The sequence below is a fragment of the Talpa europaea genome (genome assembly GCF_964194135.1).
Source record: "Talpa europaea genome assembly, chromosome: 15".
NCBI lineage: Eukaryota > Metazoa > Chordata > Mammalia > Eulipotyphla > Talpidae > Talpa > Talpa europaea.
The window spans coordinates 48,802,491-48,828,517 of record NC_140083.1 but is presented as its reverse complement, the minus strand read 5'-3'; the positions used below and the strand labels follow the sequence as shown (position 1 = coordinate 48,828,517).

At 49.5% G+C, this 26,027-nt stretch overlaps 1 protein-coding gene across 3 annotated transcripts; it reads right to left on the bottom strand.

Annotated features, from left to right (window-relative positions):
* Nucleotides 1–1,598: 1,598 nt before the first annotated feature.
* On the bottom strand, nt 1,599–16,615 carry ENDOU (endonuclease, poly(U) specific; the record flags this gene model as incomplete). Of its 3 annotated transcripts, XM_084254569.1 has the most annotated exons (10): nt 1,599–1,719; nt 3,269–3,411; nt 4,128–4,234; nt 4,826–4,939; nt 7,487–7,686; nt 8,056–8,227; nt 8,882–9,016; nt 9,468–9,539; nt 11,599–11,721; nt 16,561–16,615. In XM_084254569.1, 10 exons carry the CDS (start codon nt 16,613–16,615, stop codon nt 1,599–1,601), a joined length of 1,242 nt encoding a protein of 413 aa, XP_084110695.1. The 3 variants fall into 3 exon arrangements, with proteins under 3 accessions (XP_084110695.1, XP_084110696.1, XP_084110697.1); XM_084254570.1 differs by lacking the exon at nt 11,599–11,721; XM_084254571.1 differs by lacking the exons at nt 9,468–9,539; nt 11,599–11,721.
* Between the last annotated feature and the right edge of the window lie 9,412 nt (nt 16,616–26,027).

The following is a 26,027-nucleotide window of genomic DNA, read 5'->3' as shown; positions in this document are numbered from 1 at the left end:
ACCTGTGAACCATCACCGCAGTCCCTCGTGCTCTTCCCTACTCTGTTTTGACCCCTTCCTCTCCCCGACTATAGGCTTCAGATCTATATGTTTGCCTCCAAGTTTTGTCTTTTTCCTGACCCTTTGTTTGGTCAGATTTTTACTTGTTATTAGTATGAAGTGGTGACTTTCAAGCTCTTTATATGTGGGATCAGAAGCCAGAAGGACATTCCTTCCACTCTATATACTATAAGTTAACCAGCAAGAATTCTCTCCTCCTCTTGGCTCAAGAGAGTTGGTGAGTCCTCACCGACTTCCCCAAGATACCACCTTCTTCAAGCAAGTCAACTGAAGAGACACTGAGCTAGAAGTATCACCCCTTGCCCTGCTCCAGGAAAAAGGCAGGGAGACAGACAGTTGAGGAGGCTATACACTAAGAAGAGATGTATTTCAAGTTTGCTTAAATGACTTTAATTGGAGACTTGAACCCTCTAAACCATAGTTCAAGCCTGGCTCTGCAGGACAATGTCCCAGTGGGGTCAGGGGAGAAATGCACAATTGAGCTTGAGAAAAAGTTCCACTGTCCCTAGTCTTTTTTTATAGGGTTTATTTAAATTATGGCTGCTACATAAACCTTAAGATAATTACTGTTCATACACCAAGCTATAAGTTCCTTTTTATTTCTGATTCAAAACCTTCCTCCCATGAGGGCAATTCCTCTATAGCTCTGTAACCACACTAAACATCTACAAGTGGGGGCTTCTTTTTTTTTTTCATTAAAATATTGTGTTTATTTTTTAATGATTTATTCTAAGCTATCTAATAATCATCTGGAAGCTGAGATATTCTTAAGTAGAAGTTCTTAAAGTTCAAGAACCAATACTGAATGTATCTGTTATTTATTTTTCTTAAATTGTTATTGAAGTACCATTATTTTATTATCCCATTATCCCATCCTTGCTATTCCTGATTCATTTGCTGAGCAGGCCTGGAGAAGTCCATTCCCTCCAGCCCATGACCCCCTTCATTTAGCACCGGAGTTCCATGACCCTGTTCTGAGAAGATCTGACCCCAGAATAGACCAAATACCCACTCTTTGATTTCCAAGGCCTGATTTCTTTGAGCTCCACACAGGGCTAAATTGCAGCTTGCCAAGGTGTGGACAATAGCAGCCATTATAGCAATTTTAAATTTCTACCAGCCATACTTCCTAAGAACAATTGAAAATGTTTTCACAGTAATAGCATCAGGTTTGCCCTCTCCCCAAAAAGAAAGGGGCCAAACCTTCTCTTTACATTAAAAGGAAAAATGAGGCCCACAGGGTCAAGGACTTATTTTATGGTTCCACTTCCCATCAGGGCAGAAAACTAACTCGGGCTCCTATCTCCTCTATCTGGACCCTGTTTCTTAATCTTTGTTGCCAAAATGCTCGAGGACAAAGATTTGACTGTTTCTCTGCATTTTCCTAATTTGTCTCTTTTTTTTCTCTTTCCCACATGGGCATTTCTGGGCTTGGGAATCCCTTCTAATGTCTCTATTTCATCTCCAGCCTAGAGCACGTAGCATATTAGTCCTGCCAAAGCTCTTCTTCCCCTTATGCTCTTATCTCACTCAAAGCTCTATTGGGTGGAAGACACCACATAGGCGGTGGCGATGTACTTCTTGCCATTTCCATAGGTAGTCTTGTCCCAGGTGTAGGTCTGGATGGCCAAGGGATATCCACCCAGGCTTAACCGGCACCTGTGAGGAAAAATCCCCAATTATAGTGAGATATGACAGGAATTCAGCACAACGGAATTTAGCCCCCACTTCCCCATCCAGTATTCCTGAAAAACAGCTGTGCACATTTCAGAACAAAGTGATTCAAACCCTATTACTTTGATTTAAACCCTATTAGTTGATCTGGGCCTCCCCGGTGGCGCAGCGGTTGAGCGCTGGGTTGCGAAGCTGCCCGCGGCCTCTGCGCCCCCGGTTCGATCCCCGGCTGCTCCCCGGCCACCGGAGGAGGGTCCCACATGGTGCGCAGACCTCTCCTGCCGCCCGCTGCTCCCCTCAGCAGTGGACTTCGGTCCTTCTGCCTGCTCTGCTCCCCGCTCTGGCTCTGGTGAATTCTCTCACCCTCCCGTGCTTCTGACTGTACCCAGTGCATGTATAAACAAACAAACAAACAAATAAATAAAAAAAAAAAAAATGCCTCTATTAAAAAAAAAAAAAATTTAAAAAAAAAAAAAAATAAACCCTATTAGTTGATCTCTCACACAGGTCCCACTACTTATCAGACTTCCATCTTATCTAACTAACAAGAGGTTAAGGGTCCATTACTATGATAAACAAAATTGGCCAACTCTCATTATCCCAACCTTCTTTTAAGCAAAAGTTTCTGGCCCTTCCATTAAGCAAAAGTTGTCAAAACCCATCAGGATCCCACCTGTGAGCACTTGTCCCCTCCAACTAAGCAAGTACATGTGTCAGCAGCCTTAAGGGTCAAGGCACCACTCTCCTCTGAATCTACCTGCACTCTCTTGTGTGTGGGACTTTCACCTACAATAAAGCTTCATTTCTAACTCACCTGTACTGACTCCCTCATGAATTATTTCCTGCAAAGAAGTCAAGAACCTCAGCACCCCTAGGCCTCATCAGTAGGGGCACCACTTCACTCTGCCTCTGTCCGCAGGCTGGAAGGATCAAGTCCCACCCATGCAGGAATCCCCTCTACTTTACATGTTTCAGTCACTACCTCTAGCTCCCTGTATGCAGGAGCCCTTTCACAATCCATGCTTTGTTTTCAGTCTTCTTAGCACTGTTCCTCCTCTTTCCCAGAGCAGTACTCTTAAAAAAAAAACCCCATAATCTAGAGCTGAACACTCCCTCCCCTCAAAATGAAATGTCAGCTTAGGGTTTCAGAAGTAATAGGGCCCAGAGTCCTTTAATGTTAGAGAACTTGAGACCTAATGGTTTCAAACTGTGCTCTCTGGAGCTCTATGTTTCCCCCAAACTGCCTTGAAGCCACATAGACCTAGAACCCCAGGGCAGCTCTATTTCTAAACACCTTATAGGTAAAGTCCTGCATAAAATTTCATTTGGGGAAAGTTCTGCTGCTAAGATGAAATTTGACAGCTATCAAGCTAATTTTAACAACTTCATTTTCCAAATGAGAAAACTGAAACCCAGAACAGGGATTTGTCCATGTGCTCCCAGCCATTGAGAGGCAGATTCAAGGTCCCTGAATGTCCTGGCCAAGTACAGCCTGCAGCTCCCAGCCTGTCCCCAGGGCTGGCCCAGTACTTACTCTTTGCCTGGTCTGGCAATAAAGCACAGAGAGTAGAGTGCAAACTCAAATTCAGGGCTGCTGCCGATGAAAGCTGAACCCACTTCCTTATAGTAGCCGTCCCAGTTGAACTGCATGGCTAGCACGTCAGGGTAGGAGTCCCACTGAGAGAGAAGAACCACGGAGGGTCTGGTGAGGACCCAGAGCGGAGTCTGACAGAGGGTGGCAGATGGGAACTGTCAACCTGGATTTGTGACGGTCCTTGAAAGGCGCATGTGAGCTTTCCTAAGATGATGAATTCTTTTAAGTGAACAGAGAAAACTGTCTTCCCTGCTAATCTGACTGAGTCCTGATTGGACCCTCTTGAGCTCCTGGTGCAAGTCTCCCACAGAGGTAAGTTAGTTGGCACCCACACAGCTGATGCCAGGGCACAGGGACATAGCTGTTCCTTGTAGCCCTCACACATAGAGAAGGAGAGTTTATTGTCCCCAAATTACTTCCTAGCACAAGGTAACAAAGTTTCCTTATATAAATATGAGGAGTTTAATTGAGACCAGCCAGGCCAAAGCTTCTAACTAAGGCCACATTCTAAAGAAATTTGGGCTTGTATTTGGCCCTCCCCTCTGAGAATCCTCTCCAGCCCCAGCCACCCATCTTGAGATGGTACCCCTGCCTCCTCACCCCTGCAGTTCAGTCTTCACTGAAAGGGAATCCCAGCATCCTGGCTGCATAACCCTGCTCACCAGGAGACAGAGAGTCCTTGTCACAACTCCTGCCAGTGAGAGTCAAGGTGGAAACTGACCACCTGGAAGGCAGAATGAGGGCAGAAGTCTGCTACCAGGTGGGCTTTTCAGTTCCAGGGGCAGCACTCTCTACTCACAGGTCCATCGTAGATATGGCTGTAATAGTCGACCAGGCCTTCCTTCTCCTGCATGTAGAAGCGGATCCAGTTATGAAAGCCGGTGACCTTGCCTTTTTTGACTTCACCTATAATAGAGTTCAAGATGGGGCTGGGGGGCTTCCCTTCCAAACCACTTTCTGCCTCCTATGCCAGGGTATCCCCCTTCTCCAGTCTCTGATTCCTAGAATATCCCCCTTTCTCCAGAGCCCCTCATATCCTTAACTCTCACCCCTAACTCTCACTCCAACTTCAGCTCAAGTCCTGGGGAGAATCCCTCCACCCAGTTGGACTGATGACCACCTCGGGATACTGCTGTCACTGTTTCTTCAGGAGCAAGCCAGACTTAGTAGAAACTTTTGGGGGTAGAACAGTGAGGAGAAAGACCACAGATCTCTGGGAAGCAGCCAACCAAGCAGAGGAAAGGAACAGCTAAGCTCCCAAACCATCTCCCTCCCATGTGTGCCCCTTGAACCCCAGTTTCTGGTCTTCTTTCCCCCTTCAATTCCAGAAGAGCCTATTCCTCAAAAATGGCTTCCCTGATCCTCCTGCTTGGCCTGCAGCATGTCCCTCCCTGCCAGCAGGCCTGGCTGCTGACCCGTTCATGATCAAGGCTGCTCTGTTCCTCAGGGAAGGCCTTTCTCTTCATCCCTAACTCTCTCCAAGCAGTGGCATCCCACCTGAGAAGACGTGTTCAAAGCCACTCGAATCTGCCTCTTCGCTTCCTCTTGAATAGAGCCCGAACCACATGTTCTTCAAGTCGTTGACAAATTCTTTTTCTGAGCTGTAGCGGTCTAGGAGAAGGAACAGAGGAGTTAGGAGAGGGGGAGGAAGAAGATTCTGGGAAACAAGGCCACTTGCCCTGCCAAGAGACAGGTGGGTACGACCAACAGATGTATTCTATTATGTATTAAACAGGGATGTGTGGGGGATAGGGTGCCTGTCCTGTGCCAGGCCCAGATCTAAAGCCTGGGGATTCAGCAGGGAGTAACAAGGGCAAGGTCTTTCTAGTTTATGTTCCAGCGTAAGAGACACAATAAACAATGAGTAAACAATATGACTTCAGATAAGTGCTATAAAGAAAATAAAATAGAGTATCTTGTGATGACTAGAGGTGAGGATGGGAGGGGAGGAGAAAGAAAGAAAAATCTGTTCTGGAAAGAAAGATCAGGAAAGGGTAGCACTAATTAGAGACCTGCAGAATAAGAGGTCTTTGGTGTTCAAGGAGCACCAAGGGGAGTGGCAGGCAAGGAGGTTGGAGAAGGAGGCAGGGACCAGATCACCAAACTATGGATCTCAGTTAACAAAAAATATCTTAGAATCATTGAGTGCTTCCTATGGCCAGGCACTGTGTGTTGCTTTCCTGAGATGTCGATTCTTTGAATCACATTGACTCTTCACAGATATTAGTACTAATTATCCCCAATTTAGAGATGAGGAAACTGAGGCAAAGTTTCCACAATTCATGCAAGATGATAGCTCATAAAAGGCAAAGCCAGCACTTGAGCCCACAGTGTAGCTCCAGAGACTGCTCTAGCTTCTGTGTGATAGAAGAGCCAGTGACAAGTTTCAGGTCTAATTATGTGGTAGAAGCTTTGTTTTGAAAGGATCATTCTGGTTGCTATTTTCAAAGTCAAGGGGGTGTATGCGCAGGAGCCAACAGACTAGTTTTGAGGCTAACGTGCTGTTTAGCTCAGAGTGGTGGTTGTTTAGGCTGCCGCGGCTGCCTCAGAGGAGAGAGGAGGGGTGGCGATAGGTGTTGAAGGAGTGATAACTGATGAAGAGCAATGGGGTAAAGAGAAGAATCATATCTACATCCTGGGCTTTTGGCCTGAGCAGATGAGTGAATGATGGTGTCATTTGCAAGCTGGGGAAGACAGGAAGACGCAGGTCTGGAGGAAGAGCCGGGAACCAGGAGTTCTCTTTATACAAACTTCAGTGCAGGTGCAGATGAGGTAGACAAGAGAGGCAGTGAGCACCCAAGGGAAAGGTCGGTGCTGGTGGGGATCTAAATTAAAGCATCATTATATATGGATTACTTGCTACCCAGAACTGTATTAGAAGGATACAAAGGAGACACCTAGTCCCTCCTTTCAAGGACTTAAAACATAGTGGGCAAACAAGACTAAATGTACGTGAAACATGAGAATGGCTTCATGAAAAGCTTCCATTTACTGGGTGTTGGGCTATCTCCTGGGTGCTTTACATACATAATCCTCCAGACCCTGTTCCACAGAAAAGGCTCACCAGATCAGCTAACTTGCCCAGGGTCACTAACTGTGGCAGAGATGGGAGTCAAACCAAGTCTCTCTCAGTCGAGGCTATTTTGGGTGATACTCCAAAGGCTTGACCTCTGAAGAGACTAACCAGGGCAGGTGCAGCTTCATGAATAAGAACAAGAACATTAAGGATGAGGTGGGTTTGGACAGGGAGAGAGTGAAGACAAGAGGAGCAATGGAACAGCCTGGCCTCGGTATTAGAGCCCTGAGTTCCAGCCCCAGCTTTGCTTTCAACTTCCTTTGTGGCCTCAGACAAGTCACTTGCCCTGTCTGGGCCTCTTGTTTCTCTCCTTTGAAAAGTTGAAGGCTCAGGCTAGAAGGCCAAGATTCTCTCCAGCTTTGACAGCAAAGCAACACCAGGGGGCGGTGCAGGATTGCCATGTCGACCAGTGAGGTGACATGGAAGCAGCAGCCCCTCAGGCACAGCCCAACCTCCTGGAGTTCAGAAAAGGAATCTGGAGGACACAAACAAACACAGCCCCATGCCAAGAAGTCCTGCCCAAGCCTTTTTTGGTCCGTTTCTAATGTAGCTGGAGTGGGTCCAACCAGAACCCTTCCCGATAGAACTTCCCTCTCAGAACTTTTGGATTTTTCTCTTTCTGTTTCCCCAGCAAACATATGAGGTGACTGGCCTCCTTCTTAGACTTAGCAGGAAGAGGTAGCAGAATCAGGGACTGATTTTAAATGCCTGAAAAATCAGCCAGAGTCAGCCAGAGTCAGCCCAGAAGTAACCTGGAGTGGAGTGGGGTGACTCCTGGCCTGCAGAGAACCCTGAGATAGAAGAGGCCAAAAGCAGGGGATAAACAAGGCTGCTAAGAATGTGTTAAAAAGATGGGATGATCCCAAGTCAGACAGGATTTGTCAAGTCCTGATTGGGTCCATGATTTCTTCTGGGCTCCTGTCTGTCCCCTTCCCTGCCCCCTCTCAGATGGATACTGGCCTCTACCTAGTCCCGCCTCCTCCTCACCTGCTCTCTGAACTTTCTGTCTTGCAGATCCCAGAGGTACCCGGCTCTCATGCAGACAGACCTGAGTCCTCAGCACTGCCTGAGGGTTCACTCACTCTGGTGATGGAGGAAGCTGTAGAGTTCCTTCATGACAGCTGTCTTCATGACCTCTGTGAGGAAGGTGTCCTGCTCGGCCAGCTGCTGGCTATTGAAATGTTCCCCACGGCCAGTTGCTCGCTGGTAGTTGTTGAGGAGGTTGATGAAGGCTGCATAGGTTGGCTTGGAGAACAGCTTCTCGTTGACATAGGTGAAGAGCCTGGGGGTTGGAGGGAGACCGACTGAGAGGCCTAAATGTGGACCCTAAGGATAGCCAGGGGCAAGCATATGAGGGCTGGGTTCAGGGGCAGTGGGGTCACTTCAGGGTCTCTTGAAGGCAATACATGAGGTCTCTATTTTCTTCCATGCCAGCTCTTGGAAGTTCCATTCTATCCTCAGCCTGGCCAATCACAGAAACCCTCCCAACTGGATGCCACAGTCCCTCAAGATGGCTTTATTTCTCCCTGGGAACAAATATTTTTCTCTCCCTTTGATCCTGCCTGCTTTGAGGAGAAACAAGCCAAGGCAAGCATCAAAAAAGCAAAACTAGGAGAGAAACGTTGCAGGAAGAGGAATGAAGGGAACTCACGGCTCTGGGCAACGGTCCACTTGGTCCCCAGTCTCTGAGGGGGAGATTCGGTTCTGGCTGTTGAGAATGATGTCTTCCTTCTGGGCCTTGTTGACATCCGCCTGGTAGATCTTCTCAGAGATGCTCTGCAGCTCCTCCTTGGTTATGGCATCACTGCTGCGGGAGAAGCCCTCTGGGAGGAATTAGGGGAGGGGTGCTCTCAGAAAAAAGGAAGGCTGGGCATGATTGTTTGTCCATGTACACCCTCTTGGACTCCTTCTACAAGCCAGCAGTGAGGGAGAGGGCTGAGACAGGTACCTTAGTGGTTGGACGTCAGGGTCCCGGGGCCCAGAGGATCTTTAGATCAGCACATGGCCTTGCCCAGAGACTGTCCACCAATCTCCACACTGCCCCCATCCTGTTGGAAGGTTCTCAAACATTGGCATGCATCAGAGTCACTCAGGATTGTTAAAGTGGATTGGTTGGCCCTATCTCTAGGGTTTCTCACTCAGGTCTGTCTTTCTTTCTTTCTCTCTTTCTCTCTTTCTCTCTTTCTCTCTTTCTTTCTTTCTTTCTCTCTCTCTCTCTCTTTCTCTTTCTTTCTGTCTTCCTTTCCTTTCCTTTCCTTTCTTTTTTATATCCAAAAGGGCAGGTTTATTATACAAAAGGAGAGGAGAATGAAGGACACTTGCACACACTCAAGTGGGCAGAAAGAGCCTTTCCAAACCTATGGTACATTTCTAGCAAATTCCCAGATGCTGCTGGGCCAGGGGTCACACTTGGTGAAGGATGGCCCTAGAATATTCCTGTGTCTCTGGAGCTGTGCTAAAGGGAGCAGGAGACTGACCATGAGCACACAGATGCTCGAAATCCGTGCAGCAGTTCCCAAACTCAGGGCAGCGGGCATTGCAGTGGCACAGGTGGTGCTTGTCGAAGGCTTCATGGCAGCGGCCCCTGCAGGAGTTGGGTGCTGAGTACAAGTCTGAAAGAACAGGGGCGAGGTGTGTGGCCAATGACCTCTAGAGGTCACTCGATGGTGACCAGTCCCCCTTCAGCCTTGCTCTCCTCACTCTTCCTATTAAAGATCTCCAGGGAAGGAAAACAAACAGTCTTGATTGGTGCACACCCTTCACAGTCAGGAAGTCCTTTCTGAAGCTGAACTTTACTTTTCTGGCCTGTTGTTTTTATAATCTTCCCACTCTAAAAATAAAATCTCTTCCACTTCCTTCTCCTGCCTCTCCACAGGCCTTAGACTCTCTCTGCTCACTCCCCAGAATGACTGAACACCCCACCCCCACCCATCCCAGCTTCTTCCTACCCAGAGCCCCTCTCACCACCTCCCGGTGCTGGTTTGGGGCTGGGGCTGTTGTCAGTGTACCCTCCTACTCCCCTCCTTTATCCTGAGGAACCCCCCCTTGGGGAGGCAGACTCACGACTGGCTGGGGCGTCCTCGGAATCTTCCTCCATCTCTAGAAATGCTTCTGGCTCTTCTGGGTCCTCTTCAACTGTAGGTCAGAGATGAAAAGTCACAACCCTTCCCAAGTGTTCCCTCCCCTTTCCTCTGGCTCTCAGGTCCCCCAGCCTCAGCATAAGCAGGTGCCTTGGCAGGAAATACAAAACAGGAGCTAGGATATGAAAAACAACTACCGAGTAAAAGAGGAGAAAACCTTAAAATGGAAGACAGAAGAGGAGAGAGTGTTGAAAACTACTGAAAAGTGGAAATTCACCTGAACCGGGTGCAATCTACCTTACCACTTCACCACTATGCTCCCCAGCATGTTCATCTGTGGAAAGGGACAAGGGAGGCAGTGGGTGGTCCCTTTTGGACTGAAAACTCTGATTTTGGCTAGGACTTTTTCTAGTGGAAGCTGACAGATGGACAGGTTTGACACTCTCCCAATCACAAGGCCCTCACTTAGGAACCTCCCTTACCTAGAGTAACTCCCTGTCACAGCCAAGGGTGGGCTCCTCCCAAGGCCTCCAGGAATAAGAACTATTTCCTGAGATACCAACTTCCCTTCTTTCTTCCTAACAATGGCCACAAAGACTGCTTGGGAGGAGGGTGTGTTCAGAAAAGCACATTCCTATCACTGCCCAGTTCCCTTAGCAGAGGCCAGGCAGCAGAGACCGGAGTGGGGGGCGGAGGGGGCCAGAGGAGTGCTCCTGCAGACTCTGAGCTCCTCCCCTCACCCAGTAGAATCATTTCCACAGAGTGATTCCAAATGTGGGAGTGGTCTCACCCGGCAGTCCTGTGGAATCCCAGGAAGCAGGTTGTTCATTCGGTCCCCAAACATCTGATGACTTTTTTTTGTGCTGTGCTGTGTTCTAAATGTTGGCAACCCACAGGACTCTTAATTCAGTCACAGTTTATGCTAAACAGAGCTGATCTGGAGTTACACCCATCATTTGTATTATTTTTTCTATGGGAAAAGAATTTGGAGTTGCAATGGCTGAGCTGAAATGGCTCTACCTTGAATACTAGATAGATTATCATGTCTATCTTAAATGCTGGCCTGATGGTGCAAGGTGCAAGGTGAACTGCCGAATGAGGCCCAAGACCGCAGCAAAAGGGTAGGCTTCAATTCTGCCCTGAGCGCTGGGCTTGGGTCTCCTTATCTTGGCCTGATCAGCAGAACTTCTGCTAATATACATGTTGATTTTGTGTAATTTGAATAAAGGTTCTTCAAGGTGGAAGTAGTTCAGTGTATATGTGGTTGGGTCACCAGATACTACCTTTGGGCAAATTAGGAAAAAGTTCTCCTTTCTCTCAGCAGACACAGTTCTTTACCAAGATACATGGTTTTTCAAAAAGGGTACAGATCCAATTTTGGCTCAACTAGCCTTCTCATCCAGGTGTCCTTGTGGGCTGCACAGCTCTCTATACAGGGGCCTTGCAGGCATCACCTACCATGGCTTCAGTGACCATGTTTTCCAAACTGGGAGCTGGGGTACATGGTTTGACAGTGAATGTAGCAAGGCTTCATTTATGTCAGAAAGAGGAACATCAGGAAGTCTAAAACACTGGGAGCATTCAAATAAGGGGATTATTGAAAATGATTTTTTAAAAATGATCCATTTAGGGCCTCCTTGGTGGCACATAGTCTCGGTACTATGAAGGTATCTCCAGCCACTGCAGCACGAGTTCAATCCCCGGCCAGGGAGCTAACCCACATGGCACTGCAGATCTCTCCTGACTCTCTCCCTGGTAATGTAATACATGCTAGAATAGCATTTTTATCATGTTGTTTTTGGGGAATCACTTCAAATTTCAAGGTACTGTTAATCCTGATAATTCAGATAGATATGCCAGGTAAATTATAGCTATTGTTTAAGTTGGGGTTTTAAGGTAGGGACACCCTAGAAAGCTTGGAATGTGTGGCAGCCAAATAAATCCCAGACCTCTGCGCTGGCCCACAGGCCCTTGTTTTGGGGCATATTAGCCCTGTCACCTGCCCCGAATCCTCGTCTGGACTGAGGGACACCTGCCAGTAGCCCCTCAGGCAAGCTGAGCAGAAACCTGGCTGGCCTTTGTCCCTCCCGGGCCCTCAGCCCCCAGAGCCTCACTTGCACACAAGTGCTCGTAGTCGTCACAGCAGTCTCCATGCCGGGGACAGCGGTGGTCACACTGGCAGGCAGCGTCCCGGTTAAACTCCTCACTGCAGCGAGATGCACATGACTCCATTTTTCCTACGGGCAGTGAAGGTCACAACTCAGCTCAACGGGGATCCCATTCACCTCATCAAGGTTCCCCTTGTGGGATGGTTCACAGACAGATGCTCCCAGGCCCCACCACTGGGAAGATCATGAATGCAAAGAAATGCACTCCCAGCCTCCCATTCGTGACTCCCACCACCCAGCAGCATGGCAGGGCTCATAACGTACACCGGGATCACGGACTCAGATGCCTGTTGGAGCTGCACCTATAAATAACTGAGTAAAGAAGCAAGGAGGCAGGGGGAGGAGGTGGGGACTGGGAGCAATTTCCACCTGAAACTGACCACCACCACTCAGAGGCGGCAGCCATGTGCTGCCAAGTTGCAGTGCAGGCTTGCTGTGGCCAGAGCCTCTAGTTTTCAAGAGAGACCATAATTTTTATGTGAAATGTTTCCAATTAAAAATATATGTATATATATCTCCAAGCAGACCAAAGAGGTCTGTAGGCCAGATGTGGTCAGCAGGCCACCATTTACCTGCCACGTGGAGGAGGACCAGTCTCCAGAGACCCCTCCCCAGCTCCCCACTGCCCCTTCTTCTCATCTTGCCCCTTTTACATCCCCTGCTGCTCTGTCCTTCCCCTCCTACCCCTTCACCCCTCCCCATTCCACCATCTGGTCTTCTCTGTGCCAGGTTCCTCTTGTGGCATTCTTGTGTTTCTTTAGTCTTTGGAATGCATTAGAATTAGTTTTTGCTCAGGGTGGGGAATGAGGCGGGTGTGGGTGAGAATAGGGCTTTGGAATAAGGATTCTGTTATGGAACCACAGACCACATCCCTAACTCAGCCAAATGACTTGCAGAGCAAACTTTTGGTCACAGAGGGCATGAGACAAGACATTTTGAAGGAAACACTACAAGCCCACCACCCATCCTCCAGAAATAGCACCACCACGCCCAGGACAGCCTGGCACAGCACAGGGGCTGTGGGCGGGCCATGGCCCTGGTGAACCAGAGGGACGGCCTGCTTGCACTCTAGGCTTTCAAGGAGATAACAGAGTCTTTGTTTCCATTTGAGGTTCCTGGGGTTTGGATTTAGTGGGTGATGGGTTTAAGGGGTCAGGCTGTGGATTACAGAGAATGTCAAGATCAGAGTCAGAATTGCTGTCAGTGGCGGGTTTTGAATGAATGAGGAAACTGAGACCAAGTTAAGGCCAGGATTAGGGTTAGCGGGCCAGCAAGATTTAGACTACAAACTCCAGTTAGGGTTTGGACTTGAGCTAAAGTGACAATTTTGTGTTGATGTTTGTATCAGAAATGGTTTAAGACTACATCAGGACAGGGCCTTCCCAGTGGTGCAGCGGTTGAGTGCTGGGCAGCAAAGCTGCCCTCAGCCTCTGCAGCGCCGGTTCTATCCCCAGCCAGCCGGCGAGGGTCCCGCATGGCAAGCAGACCTCTCCTGCCGTGCCCGCTGCTCCCCTCAGCACTGTGCTTCGTCAGTCTTCCTGTTCTGTTCCCCACTCTGGCTCTGGTGAATTCTCTAACCCTCAGCGCTTCTGGCTGTACCTGGTGCTTGTATAAATAGATAAATAAATCTTTAAAAAAAAAAAAAAAACCACATCAGGACAGAGGAATGTGTGAGGATTAGGAGAGGAAAAAGAATTTCAGTTGCATCTCAGATTGGATTTGGAGTTTGGTTCTGATTGTGATTCCACATTCCATTTAGGCCTGAACTGGAGTAGAGGTACTAGGGATATTTTCTGAGGGTTTATACTCTGCTAATGAAGGTGGGCCTAGCAGAGAGGTCAAGAACCTGGACTGGTGCTGAACTGCTTGCGGTTGGAATTCTGGTTCTGCTGCTTTTCAGTGATGTGCTCTTGGCCAAGTTATTTGACCTCTGTGCCTCAGTTTCCTTATCTGTAAAGATGTAATAATAATGGAGCCCATCTCGCAGGATATTCTTAAAAATTAAATACATTTTGTTTTAAAGCACTTAGTACAGTGCATGACACAAATAAGTGTTTGTTAAATAAACAAATGGTTCCCCAACCAGTCCCAACACTTGCCACCCAACTAGGGGAGACAAGTGTCCAGACTGGCTGGTGCAGCCTTTCCAGCCAACATTCCTAATCTAGCTGGCTCCCTCCTGGGTTTGAGCTATGTCATCCCTTGGACTGGAGTGTCAGCCCATTTATGCTGCTGACAGATTCTGAGCTGACATCATCATCTGTGTTCTTTACATCAAAGAGTTGTGTGGTAACATTAACCTAGGTCTGGAGGCAATTTCCCATTGTATGCAGGGCCAGAAGGCAGGACTCTGATATAGTGGCTTGTCCTCAGGAGAGAACAGGTCGAAGTCCACTTGTCTCTTCAGCCCAAGGAAACTCCCCTTGAATCTTAAATGATGTACCCTGGAAACCCAAATGCAAAGATCTTAAGGAGAAATTTCAGCCCAGGGGAAAACTTCATCAGTTGCCTGCTAAGTCAGCCTGGCAGTACACCCAGAATCCAGATGGAGAGAACTCAGACAAATCAGGGCAACATTTTTAATGGGCCAGATCAGCAGAGTCAAGGAAAGAATTCAGTCCATTCCAGCAGCTGGCACCAGTTGAGAAGGGCTGCAAGTGAATAGTCAGCTCTGTGGTGCTCAGAAGAACACCCCCCACAGGCCCAAGCCAAAGGAACTTTTTCATCTCTGCTCAAGATCTTTGTCCCCAGTAAGAGCCCATTCCAAGGGTTTGTCACATTTCCCTGTAAACTTGGTCTGCTTCAAGATGACCCTGGGGTGCAGGTGGAGGGGAGGAGTGGATGCCTTGCTGTGCTATTCTGGGGACACTCAGAAGACTAACCACCACAGCACTGCCACCCAACACCTCCTGCTCACCAGAGGCTCTGAGCATGCTGGCTCACCAGTTAGCTGCCCCAGTCTTTCACTGCTCCAGCATCCATCCGCCCTCTCCCTCTGCCTCCACTCTGCCTCTCTCTTCATTTTGACTTTTCTTCTCTTGAACACAGATCCTCCTTCCATTCTTCAGGAAGGCCATAGAGTCTCCTGACCCCTTCCCTCACTATAAAATGCTAAATTTCTCTATACCATCCAAGACTTCAATATGACAGAATGCTCAGCTCCCTAGCCACAGAAAAGGCTTGATCCCAAGCCTGGGTGTCCCTATATGCCAGCACTCATCCCCTCTGATGGTTTGGGCATCCAACATCAGTACCTCTCCAAGGACCTCAGATGCTTTGTCCATGGAGAACTAGTCACCCAAGAGGATTCACTTACTGCCTCAGTTCACTTGAAACAACCAGTGATCTTGAGCTGGCAATGGCTTCCCAGGTGATTCATATTCTTGCATCTAAGTTCTGAGAAGTTGGAAATAGACAAGATGAGAGCTGCCTCCTTCCCACCATAGGAAAGAAGGAGGCATCACCCACAGTCACTTCCCATCAGTCCCACAGCCAGAGCAGACCACGGCTCTTCCCACCCAGGCCCCAGATGGAGCTGATCAGGGCTTTTCTACAGTGATGCACAAAACTCAATCGCATCCAGGGCCAGGAGGCCTGGAAACAGCTGTCCCCTCCAACTTTTCCATGTAGGAATTTAGGAATCCAAGTAAGTTTTCCATGTAGGAATCCCATGAGGGGTCTCCTTATCCACAACCTGATGGGAATAATCCCAAGAGTAAGATTTTCCCCAAGAGTATTCGCAGTCATGATCAAAATCCCAGTTCACTGACATCTCACTCCATGTAGGATGCTGTATACATTTTATTAGATTATTTAATCCTTGCAATAATGCCCTACATATGTTGGGTGGCATGACTATCAAGCTCTGATTCTCTCTCCTCTGAACAGAAAATTATCCTCTCCACATCCTTCAGCTCAGCCCCCTCCCCACCCCCACCCCTTGGCACTGTTTCTACTCATCCATTAATCTCCAGCTCACACATCACCATCAGTGTTTTGCAGCTATTAAACAGGAGAGTGTACTATCCCTCTGCCAGTCCCAACCCTACACGGCTAGTAGCTGCAAGCAGGCCCCTCCTCAAAGTGTTGGTTCCTTTAACAATGTGCAGCGACCCATTCCTCTTAGTACTTGTTGATTCCTGGTCAGGGGCTCTTCCAGTTTCCCCCTGAGCTTGCCCATCTCCTAAGTCTCCTTTTTTTTTTTTCTTTAAAGATTTATTTTTTATGCATACAAGAACTGGGGTACAGGCCAGAATTGGGGGGCAAGAGAATTCACTAGAGAGAGTGGGGGACAGAACAGGCAGACTGACTGAAATACACTGCTGAGGGGAGCAGCGGGCAAGGCAGGAGAGGTCTGCTGCACCATGTGGGTGGCTCCCCGGCCTGCCAAGATTGAACTTGAACTGCAGAGGCTGCAGAGAGCTTCACAGTGCTGTGATTAACCCCTTGCGCCACTAGGGAGGCCCCATCTCCTAAGTCTCCTAAGAGAAATGTCCTACCCCAGACAATCCACCCACCACCAGGCAGTTGGAGAAGTGAAAAGCATCCAAGCCACTCAAACCCAGCAGCTTTATATGCTATAAAACCCCAGCTTGATACCATAAGGTGAACACAAGAAACAAAACTTTGGTCAGATCAAATATCAGGTTGGACTAAGGGATGTTTGGGGCTGATCCTCCAAGAAGGGGCACCCAAAACATTTGTTTGCCAGCCCAGCAATTCTTTTCCCACAGTCCACTCCAAACCAGAAGCAACTCTTTTCCCTCTCAAAAGGACAGGCCCAAGGTACTCCAAACTATAGGACAGAGCTGGCCTTCCCTGCCCCACTAGCATCACCTTCCAGCAAATTCCCTAACTCTCTGCTTCTTTATGCAGGACCCTTTCCACCACCACCTGATAGGAACTTACCAGCCCAGGCCAGGCCACAAAGCATGGCCACCAGCAGGGGCACACAGGCCCTCATGGCGCCCAGTGGGAGGTCGGAGGGGAACTGGCTGTTGGACTTTCACTAGAGTCAAGGTGGATGTCACAGCTCCCAAGTGAGCCTTATTTCCCGGGATGATCCTTTTAAAGACATCAGAACTTGAGAATCTGGTACCTCCAGATCCTTCCAGGAAGAAAAAGGGGAGGGAGGGACCAGATGGATAAGAGGCAGAGAGGAGGTGGGACCCTACAGCTGTTTAAAGCCAGAGGGAAGGTGACTAAGCAGGCAGGTAATGCCAGCTGTTCAGAACAGGTCGTGCTAGCTGTTTGCAGCTAGAAAATAGGTCATACAAGCAGGCACAGCAAAATGAGTCTAGTCTGAGGGGGGTCTCTGTCCAAGTTAGGTATCCCGATAGGCTTATCTTTGGGTGATGCCCCCAAACACATACCCACCTGCAAGCCACAGGCCTGCCCTTCCAAGGGACTGTAGGCTGGCCTCAACTTTGAATTCCTGGTGCTTCGCAGGAGGAATGTGGGGAAATGGTCATTACAAGCTTGGCAAACAATAAGTGATCAAGCAAGAGTTGGGGTCAGTGGGAGGAGAGAGCTAGGAGACAAGCATAATGAACCAGGGGTGCTCCTCTTACCATAAAGCCACACATGGCTAAATCACCCTGGGAATAATATGCAAATGAGCCTCTAGCACTCACTGAGCCAGCATCTCAGATTACATGCTTCAGCTTCTCTAGGTTCCAGTCTTATGAGGCCAGGAAAGGACAAGAAGCCTCTGAAAGGACCCACCCTTCCTATCCTGGGAGTCCAGGATCCCACTCCCTTTACCCTCCACTTACACTCCTCTTCCCCCAAGGACTCCTCCCCAGAGAGAGATGAGGCATCTTAGGGCTCTTTTCTTCCCAGGTCTGAAAACAGATGCAGCAACTTGGGGATGCTAAGTTTTCCCCTCATAATGGAGGTAAAATCTGCTAAAATGATCTTTTCAGAAGGAGCATTGCATGGGGACCTCAGAGAAGTCTCGTGTAAAAAGGTAAAATGAGGGACAGTGGAGAGAACCACATAATGACGCCTAGCTGGGGATGGACAGAGGAGGACCCAGGTCCTTCAACAATGGGATTTCCTTCCCCTCTCACGTTCAGATTCCTCACCTTTGATATGATGGAGTTGGCTCTGACCACTTCTTTCAAGTTCTCAGACTTTAATTTTGAGACCTCCTGCCCATGCCCCAGGTAGAGCAGTTGCTGGTGGGTAGAAGAGAATCCCCCAGCCGCTTTCTGTACAGAGGTGAGACTGGATATGGGGTCTCAGGAGTGGAGTAGACAGCAAGTCTTCTAGCAAGGAGCTCCCACCACAGGCACAACTGAGGAGTAAACCTGGTCCATTCCTCCAGGCAGGAAGGCCAGTTAAAGAACAGACACAGTGCCCCCCTGGTGGCACAAGAGGTTAAGTCTCAGCACTATGAAGCTATCACCAGCCACTGCAGCACAAGTTCGATCCCCAGCCAAGGAGATGACATGCATGGCACAGCAGACCTCTCCTGTTTCACCTGCTGATCCTCTCAGCAGTGTATTTTAGTAGATCTGCCTGCTCTGCTCCCCACTCTGTCTCTGGTGAATTCCTCCCCCCACACACACACCTCTGGCCTACACCCCAGTTCTTGTATGCATAAATAAAAATAAATCTTTAAAAGAAAAAAAAACAAGAGCAGAATGGCTGTTTTATTTGCCTTCACCTCGTTGGCACAGCAGGAAAGCAGGCTGCCATGCCCCCCCCCCCCCCGAATCCTGTCCTGGACTGGCAGCATGTGAACATACGTTCGACTTGGCGAGTTCAGGGGATAAAGGAGAGTGTCACTGGCTGAGAGTGTCATCACTTGAGCCTGGAAGCAGTGATGCCCCAGAGTCTGGGGTTGAATGGTTTTTCCCTTGCAGCAGATTTTGGCCGAAGCCAAAGCTATCAGTTTGGGAGGGGGCCTGACCAGGGGTGCCCTGATGCCCACTGAACTGATTGTGGATGGGGTTTAATGGGTGGGAATTCTTCCTGCCATCAAGGAACTGTGAGTCAGATCAGGAGCCAGACTGGGTACTGGGAGACAGACTCCAGGGAGCTGCGGGTCACCTGAGGACCTTAACAACCACCACCAACACTGACTGACTTGACTACGTGCCACACTCAAGGTTTCCTATTTGTTATACCCTTCATTGTCACTACAGCCTTTAACAGGTACTGTTGTTATCCTCACTTATAGATGAGGAAAGTGAGTCACACAAAGGTTAGGAGATTTGCCCAAGAGCACATGAGCATTACACCAGGCAGCAGAACTTGGGCCCGTGACCCATGACCAGAGGCTGCTCTCAGAAAAACTGATATCTTGTGGTCCTACAAATACCACATTTTCAAAGGGAATCAACAGCCACTGATTATATCTGAGTTACTACCAAGGCAGTCTGGAATCAGGCTCTCTAGAGCCCGAGGGACCTCATGGTCACCTAGCCCACTGTTCAGATGCCATGGCAAGGCCCTGAACACCCTGAAGAGGTTGTCCCGCCTTCACTGGAGTGTCTCTGGTACTGAGGGATCCCAACCCCTCGGGGTGCTCACCTCCTCTTCTCAGATCTGATTCCCAACCTGCAGGACTCCACGGGCTGATGTGAACAAACTTAAGAAGGAAACAAGCCAGCAAGCCATAAGGGAGCATCCACCCATACATTCATGCAGAGAGGCCGCAGAGAAAAAATCAGATGCACAGGGATGTGTCTACTACACAGGGTCAGACACATTAACTTCTGCTCCAAACAGATTTTTCTTTCTTGGCTGGCCTGGTCTGGACAGAGAACTCTGCTGCCTTCCTTCAGGTTTTCTCTTACTCAGGTACACTCACCCACCCCGCCAGCAAGGTGGGAGTCCCAGGAAGCTGAATCTCATATACCTTGTATAGGGAGAGGGTGGCAAGAGGCGTGTGGTAACACAGAGACACCTCCTCCCCATTGGGAAGTGGGGACGGGGTGCAGCTGTGACCTCTGTGGAGGTGTGGAGCGTGGGCAAGGACTCAAGAGGCAGTCAGTTGTTGGGGGCGTAGGGGGTTGGAATCCTAGCAGCAAATATTTACTCAGTGCTCACTATTCCAGGTGCCAGGCTGGGCTGGAAAACTCTTCTTGGAGCTAATGGGTCTTTGGTAGGACAGAAGGCCCAGCACTAGGCAGGTGTTCAGAGTAGATGCCACTCATTTCTGGGCTACCAAGGTGATCGGGCCCTATTAGGTCCAACAAGCTATGGGACAGACTGATGCAGGCAACTCCTAAAAGGGACACACAGCCCAGCCTATTGTCCCCATGAAACCAAGGCCATCTCACTTCAGCACAGGACTAGAGACTAGAAGGAGCCAGCCCAGGTGAGACCTGGCACGCTGGCACCTGAAGATGCTGGCTCTGCAGCCTCCAAGCCCCTGCAGCCTGGGAGTGCCCAGGCTAGAGGCCCAGGCCAGCCCCCATGTGCTCACTTGTGAACCACCTCTCCCTGTGGCACCTCTTACTGCGTGTCTCAGAATGACTCCCTGTGGTCTCCTCCCACATTGGCTTGTATGCTATGTACCACACTTGTGTTTCTAGGCATTTCTTTTAAGTTTGTGGATGTCCAGCTATTCAGCATCATACTCATCACCTGCCCCAGGCATGTTTGTAAGACACGCCCCTGGGCCCATATGTCACAGTCCCAGGCTGTCCTTCCGGTTCTGCTGGTCCTCTGACTGAAGTGCCCACCCACCGGGTGCTGACTGTCCAGCCCCAGGGCAAATCCACCCTTCCACAGATGACAGCACCCTTCCTGCCTATTATGTTTTTCAAATTTGTCCCTTGTGCCCCTGACACATCACAGTCACCTCTGGTAGATGTTGCTGCCAAGGTGCCAGGGAACTCCTACATGCCATCTAACTCCACCCTTAGAATTGCTTCTTCTGCCCACTTCTGAAATTCTTTGAGATTCCTGCCTCACGAGACCCCTGTCTGCTTTGTACTTGTCTTTCGAAGTGTGCTAAATAATCACCAGTGTAAGCCTAGCACCATAAATGAATCAATAAATGAATGGACTGAGGCTTCCAATCCCAGGCTGGGGGGATGATAAACATGACAGAGAGGGCCAGTGGACCCCTCCTGAGTTCCAGAGCTTCAGAGTTTATACATGGAGGGACTCAGGGATGGTGGGTGGAGTGGGAACCAGCGGTTCATTTTGTAGTAGCATTTCCATAGCAAACACATTGTTTTTACGTTATATGTTTATTTGGCACTAATAAACCTATGCCACCTAAAGCCTCAGCCTCCCATGGCACCATCACTGCAGAGGTCACCATCACAGGGTTCAGGCAGACCCCACGCTTCCAGGAACTTCTGAATTCACATAGCACAGATAATTCAACTTCATCCTGCTTTTTAGGATCCACCTGCCTCCACTTTTTGCCAGCTGTGCCAACATTTGTTTTACTCACCTAATAGTGATTAATCTAGTTTGTGTCCTCAAACCCCAATGATTTTGAGGGAGGTCTGGAGGCACAGACAAGAACAAAGAGAAGCAGATGAGACAGAGATAAGACTCAGGGAGTCTGGGAGCGAGTAAGGGCAAGATCAAGGCAGAGAGCCAGCAGGGCCACGCAGGCCTACCAGAGCCAGGTGCTGGCAGAGGGCACTTTGCCAGCCTCTTGCTCCAGGCACGTTGGCACAGCGATTCTACCCTCACCACCAGGACAGGACTGGCAGGAGCAGTTCCTGACCCCTGATCCAAAGATCTACAATCTGTAGAAATTGTTGTAATTATTATGCCAAGGTAGATGAATGATGGGTATTCATTCATGCAATGGGCTGTGCTAAGCAAAGTGGAAGCAAGGGCAGGCTGCTTAACCTCTGCAGGGGAGGGGGATGGTGGACAAAGTACATTGAAAGCTGTGGCCAGGATCGGGTGGGCAGAACACAAGGCTGAGACCACTGGTTCTGGAGTAGACTATCAGGGCTTGAATCCAACTCTGCTATCACCAGCTGTGCATGCCTGAGCAAGTTCCCTGATCTCCCTGTGCCTCAGTTTCCCCTGTAACTGTAAAATAAAGCTAGCCAGAGCACCTTACAGGGCTCTTTTGAAGATTGAGTTAATATTGGCAAAGCTCTTAGAAGAATGACTGACACCTAACAAGACCAGATATGTTTTAAAAAACAAATAGGGCCACAAAAGACCAAATTCAGATAGGCTGGTCAGGGAAACCCTCCTGAAAAAAAAAAAAAAGACATTTTAAACAGACATCAAGCAAGAGAAAGTGGCCATTTCTCTAATGATGCAGGTCTCCCTTGTGACGCAGGAGTTAAGTCTCAGTGCTATCAAGCTATCGCCAGCCACTGCAACATGAGTTCAATCCCCAGCCAAAGCGATAACCCACATGGTGCAGCAGACCTCTCCTATATCACGCCTGTCTTGCCCGCTGCTCCCCTCAGCAGTGTATTTCAGTGGATCTGCCTGTTCTGATCCCTACTCTGTCTCTGGTGAATCCTCTCACCCCCCACACCTCTGGCCTACATCCCAGTTCTTGTATGCATAAATAAATCTTTAAAAAAATAAATTCTCTGTGATGTGATTATTTTTATAATTCCAAAAATAAATTTACATATAAAAAAATGTGCACTTTGAGAATTTTCAAGTCTTGGGGAAACTTTTTAATGAATCTATCTAGCTCACCTGCTTTGGCTGCTTGTTCGGAGGGAAGCCTCAAGTTTACATGGGGAGCAAATCCATGGCACCAACCTTCTGGCCTTTATGCTTACTCTGATGAGATTACCAGAAGCCCAGAACCAAGAGACAGAGAACCAAGGGCAGAGAAGGCTGGCATCTTCTGCCAGGCTGGTGTTGCAGGCTCCCCTCTAGCACACAGAGGCCCCAAGTGAAGCTGGCCACCTGCCTCTTCTTCTATTCTGACCTTGAGGGATCCTGTGCACCCAGGGCCCTACCCTGTCCCCTAAGTAACACTCTGGGCCTTGACCCTCGGCCATGGCATGACATTGCCTTGGGACTCTTCCTATTCTCCCCGCTTAAAGGGACCATTACAAGTATTCATTAGAATCCTGATAGACTATTATGATTTCCCCAGGTTAGGGGTCTGCACAACAGGCGACTCTGCAGACAACTAGAACTCAAGGGGAGAGATGAGTAGTCATAACTCAGGCAGGCCGCTGGAGGCAACATGGAGGAGGGAACACCTTCTAGTAGACTCCTCACAGCTGACCCCTTCCCTCAACAGCCCTAGCAGGAGATGAACACTGGAAAGAGGTTAGGAGTCTGGGGCCTCCCCGGTGGCGCAGCGGTTGAGCGCTGGCTTGCAAAGCTGCCCGCAGCCTCTGCAGCACCAGTTCGATCCCTGGCCACCGGAGGAGGGTCCCACATGGCACGCAGACCTCTCCTGCCGCCCGCTGCTCCCCTCAGCAGTGTATTTCGTCAGTCTGCCTGTTCTGCTCTTCGCTCTGGCTCTGGTGAATTCTCTCACCCTCCTGCGCTTCTAACTGTACCCAGTGCTTGTATAAATAAATAAATAAATAAATCTTTAAATAAACAAAAAAAGTATTAAAAAAAAAAAAGAGGTTAGGAGTCTGAAGTCTCATGCCCCTTCACTCCTGTTGATGACTTGAGCTGCTAAGTCAAAGGCACTAAGAGCAAGAAAACACTCCCAAACCTTATTAGTCCAGATCTCTGTTCATATATAAGGGACCAAGGAAGGGGCTTGTCCAAAGCTTTGTGCCTTTTGAGGCTGAGTCTCCTTGGCCCCATAAACTGCTTGCCAGCGAGGGGAGGTCCTAACACCTGCCCGTGCTGCCTCAAGCTCGGGTTTATAGGGCAGTCTTCTGGGTGGCTGAGTAAGCTTGACTGTCTGGCTGTCATGGCCTCAGCAAAAAGTCACTTCTCTCCACCCTTGTGCTGTTTGGAGACCCCTGAGTGCCAGAAAGTCTGCCCTCTCCTCTACTCAGCATCCCAGAAACACTCTGGCCGCCCACACTCACACCCCAGCATGGAAACTAAGGCTCAGACAATCCCAGGGCCAAGAGCACGGCAGGCCCATGATCCACACCAGGCTGTCTGAACTGTAAGAATCCCACACCTTCCCACGAAAAGTGGGTCTCTGCTCTGACCCAGCCTCCTTCCTTCTTTTGGGGTTCACAGTCCATGTTCCTTCTTCTGGTACCACCCTGGGCAACAGCACCCCCACTGGCCATCAAGGCTACCTGCTCCAGGAAGGCCCCGGTCAGGGGGAAAAAAGTTGCTGTCAAAGCACAGCTGAGTCAGAGTCAGCTCCTCAGAGTGACCCTACTTCCTCATTACCGGGAGTTGCCCTCAGCTGCCCCGTCAGGCCGGGCTGTGGGAGACAGACTCAGGTGTTGAAGATTCAAGTCTCAGGGAGCAGAAGCCTGGATTGGCTTGGCCAACTGGACAGACCTGAGCAGATGCTTATTTAATGCAGGACCACAGCCCTGGCAGGTGTGTGAGAAGCCCAGGACCTTGTGCGTGGAAAGGGTATACAATTCAGAAGGCATTTATTTTCTGACTGGTAGGTCCAGGGAAGGGAAGGAGGGGTCAAAAATGGCTGCCAGGTCAGAGGTCTCACTCTAGCCACCAACTGCTATTCCTAACACTCAAGACACTAGAGGGTTGGCCCAGTAGGGCACAGAGAGCAGCCGCAACTCTAGGACGCAGATCTATGCAGGGAATGGGGTTCTGGAGGGTGGGGTGTAGCATTGGGCTGTGAATCTGAATTCCATCATGGGGGACACTGGGGGTCTAAATGCTTGGGATGAGCAGTGAGGTGTGGGTTCAGACTTCCAAGGCTTTGTCTTCTGTGGCATCTTGTCCCTCCAGGTGGCCTTAGTTCTGAGTCCAGCTGCCAGGCTGGGTACACTGTCCATGAGGGCCAGGACTGCCCATCTAACTCACAGCACCTACTGCAAGCTCCAGTACATGTTTAAAAATGAAGGAGGGAGGGACCTATATGCCTGGGTCTATTCCTACAAAAGACAGAAATGCTGGGTTCAGGGAGACCACATCTGAACTGCCTGGGGCCCGAGGAAAGGGCAAGACTGATAGTGCAGGCGTGACCAGTCCATGTTCAATTCCTCAGTCCACCCGCTATTAAGCAGTTATGTGACCAGCCTTCCCATGCCTCAGTTTCTTTTATTGTAAATGGGTAAAAATACCTGCCCTATTGTCAGGATAAGAAGATAACAGATGTGAAAGCATGCTGGAGAGGATGAAAACACTCCACATCTATATGGCATGATAACTGCCATGATCACAGCAACCTGGAGAGGAAATTTTGCTACTTGGGAAGCAGAGCAGTAAAGGTCCAGGGCTGTCCGGAGACACAAAGGTGAGGAATGAGCAAGCAGTGGCGCTGGAGGGCGCTGGATTCCTGCTTGTTCTGTCCTGCTTGGGTGAGGTTTGCAAGAGAGAGGAGCTGGCTCCTCTGGAAAGGGTCAGGACTCCCCAGCTTGCCTTACCCCCTCACCAGATCCTGTTATGCCTCCTGGAGAGGTGTGACCCTCTTTTGTGTGCACCCCACATTTATAGTCCTGGCCTGGCCCTCGGGCTTCCAGGGCCTTTACAGCTGAGGATAGTGGGGAGGGGAAGGGTGAGGGGATTTGAGAGGAGGAATTACATCCTGTCTTCTGTCTCCCCCATGGGACACACACACACAGTCCCTCTCTATTATCCCCTTTTAGGTAAATAATTTAAGGCCTTACTCACACATCTTTCTCAGTGGTCCCATGATTCTTTTCCCACTGTGGCTGTTGCAAAGCTGGAACTCAGACTGGAAGCCCCTCCATACAACCTGGGCTGCCAGAAAACAAGAAAATGCATCCCCAGCCCCTTCCTGGACAGTCAAGGAGACTTCAGAGCAAGAGGCCACACCACCAGGAGCCCTGACTTCCCCTTGGTGTGCAGATCCAGCCCCCTGGGGCTCAGCATTCAGTCTGTGTCCTCCTATCAAATCTCTCCCCACAGGCTCAAAAGGTGTCCTGCCCGAGAGACAGGCAGGCAGCTGGGAGGCTGCAGGTGGTGCGGGGCAGAAGGGAGATTCACATGATGCCCAGGTTCCTTCGGGGACACAGGTGTGAGGAAAAGGAGGAAAAGGAGGGTCGCTGATGGAGGAAACCAGCCCCCAGCAGCTGGGCTGCGACACAGCATCGAGGTGCAGCTCTCACCTTGTGTGACAGGGATGACGGCCGCCGGTGGGTATGTCTGGCCACAGCAGAAGCACTGTCGATGGTTAGAAGAGGATACCTGGGATGCCCGACTTGCCAAGGCCTGAGTCACATGTCGAGGGCTCAGCTCTGGAAGCATCCACACCCATGGTCCTCCACCGCCACCACGGACAAGGGAACGGACTGATTTACCCCTGCCATCTGCTCCACTCCAGG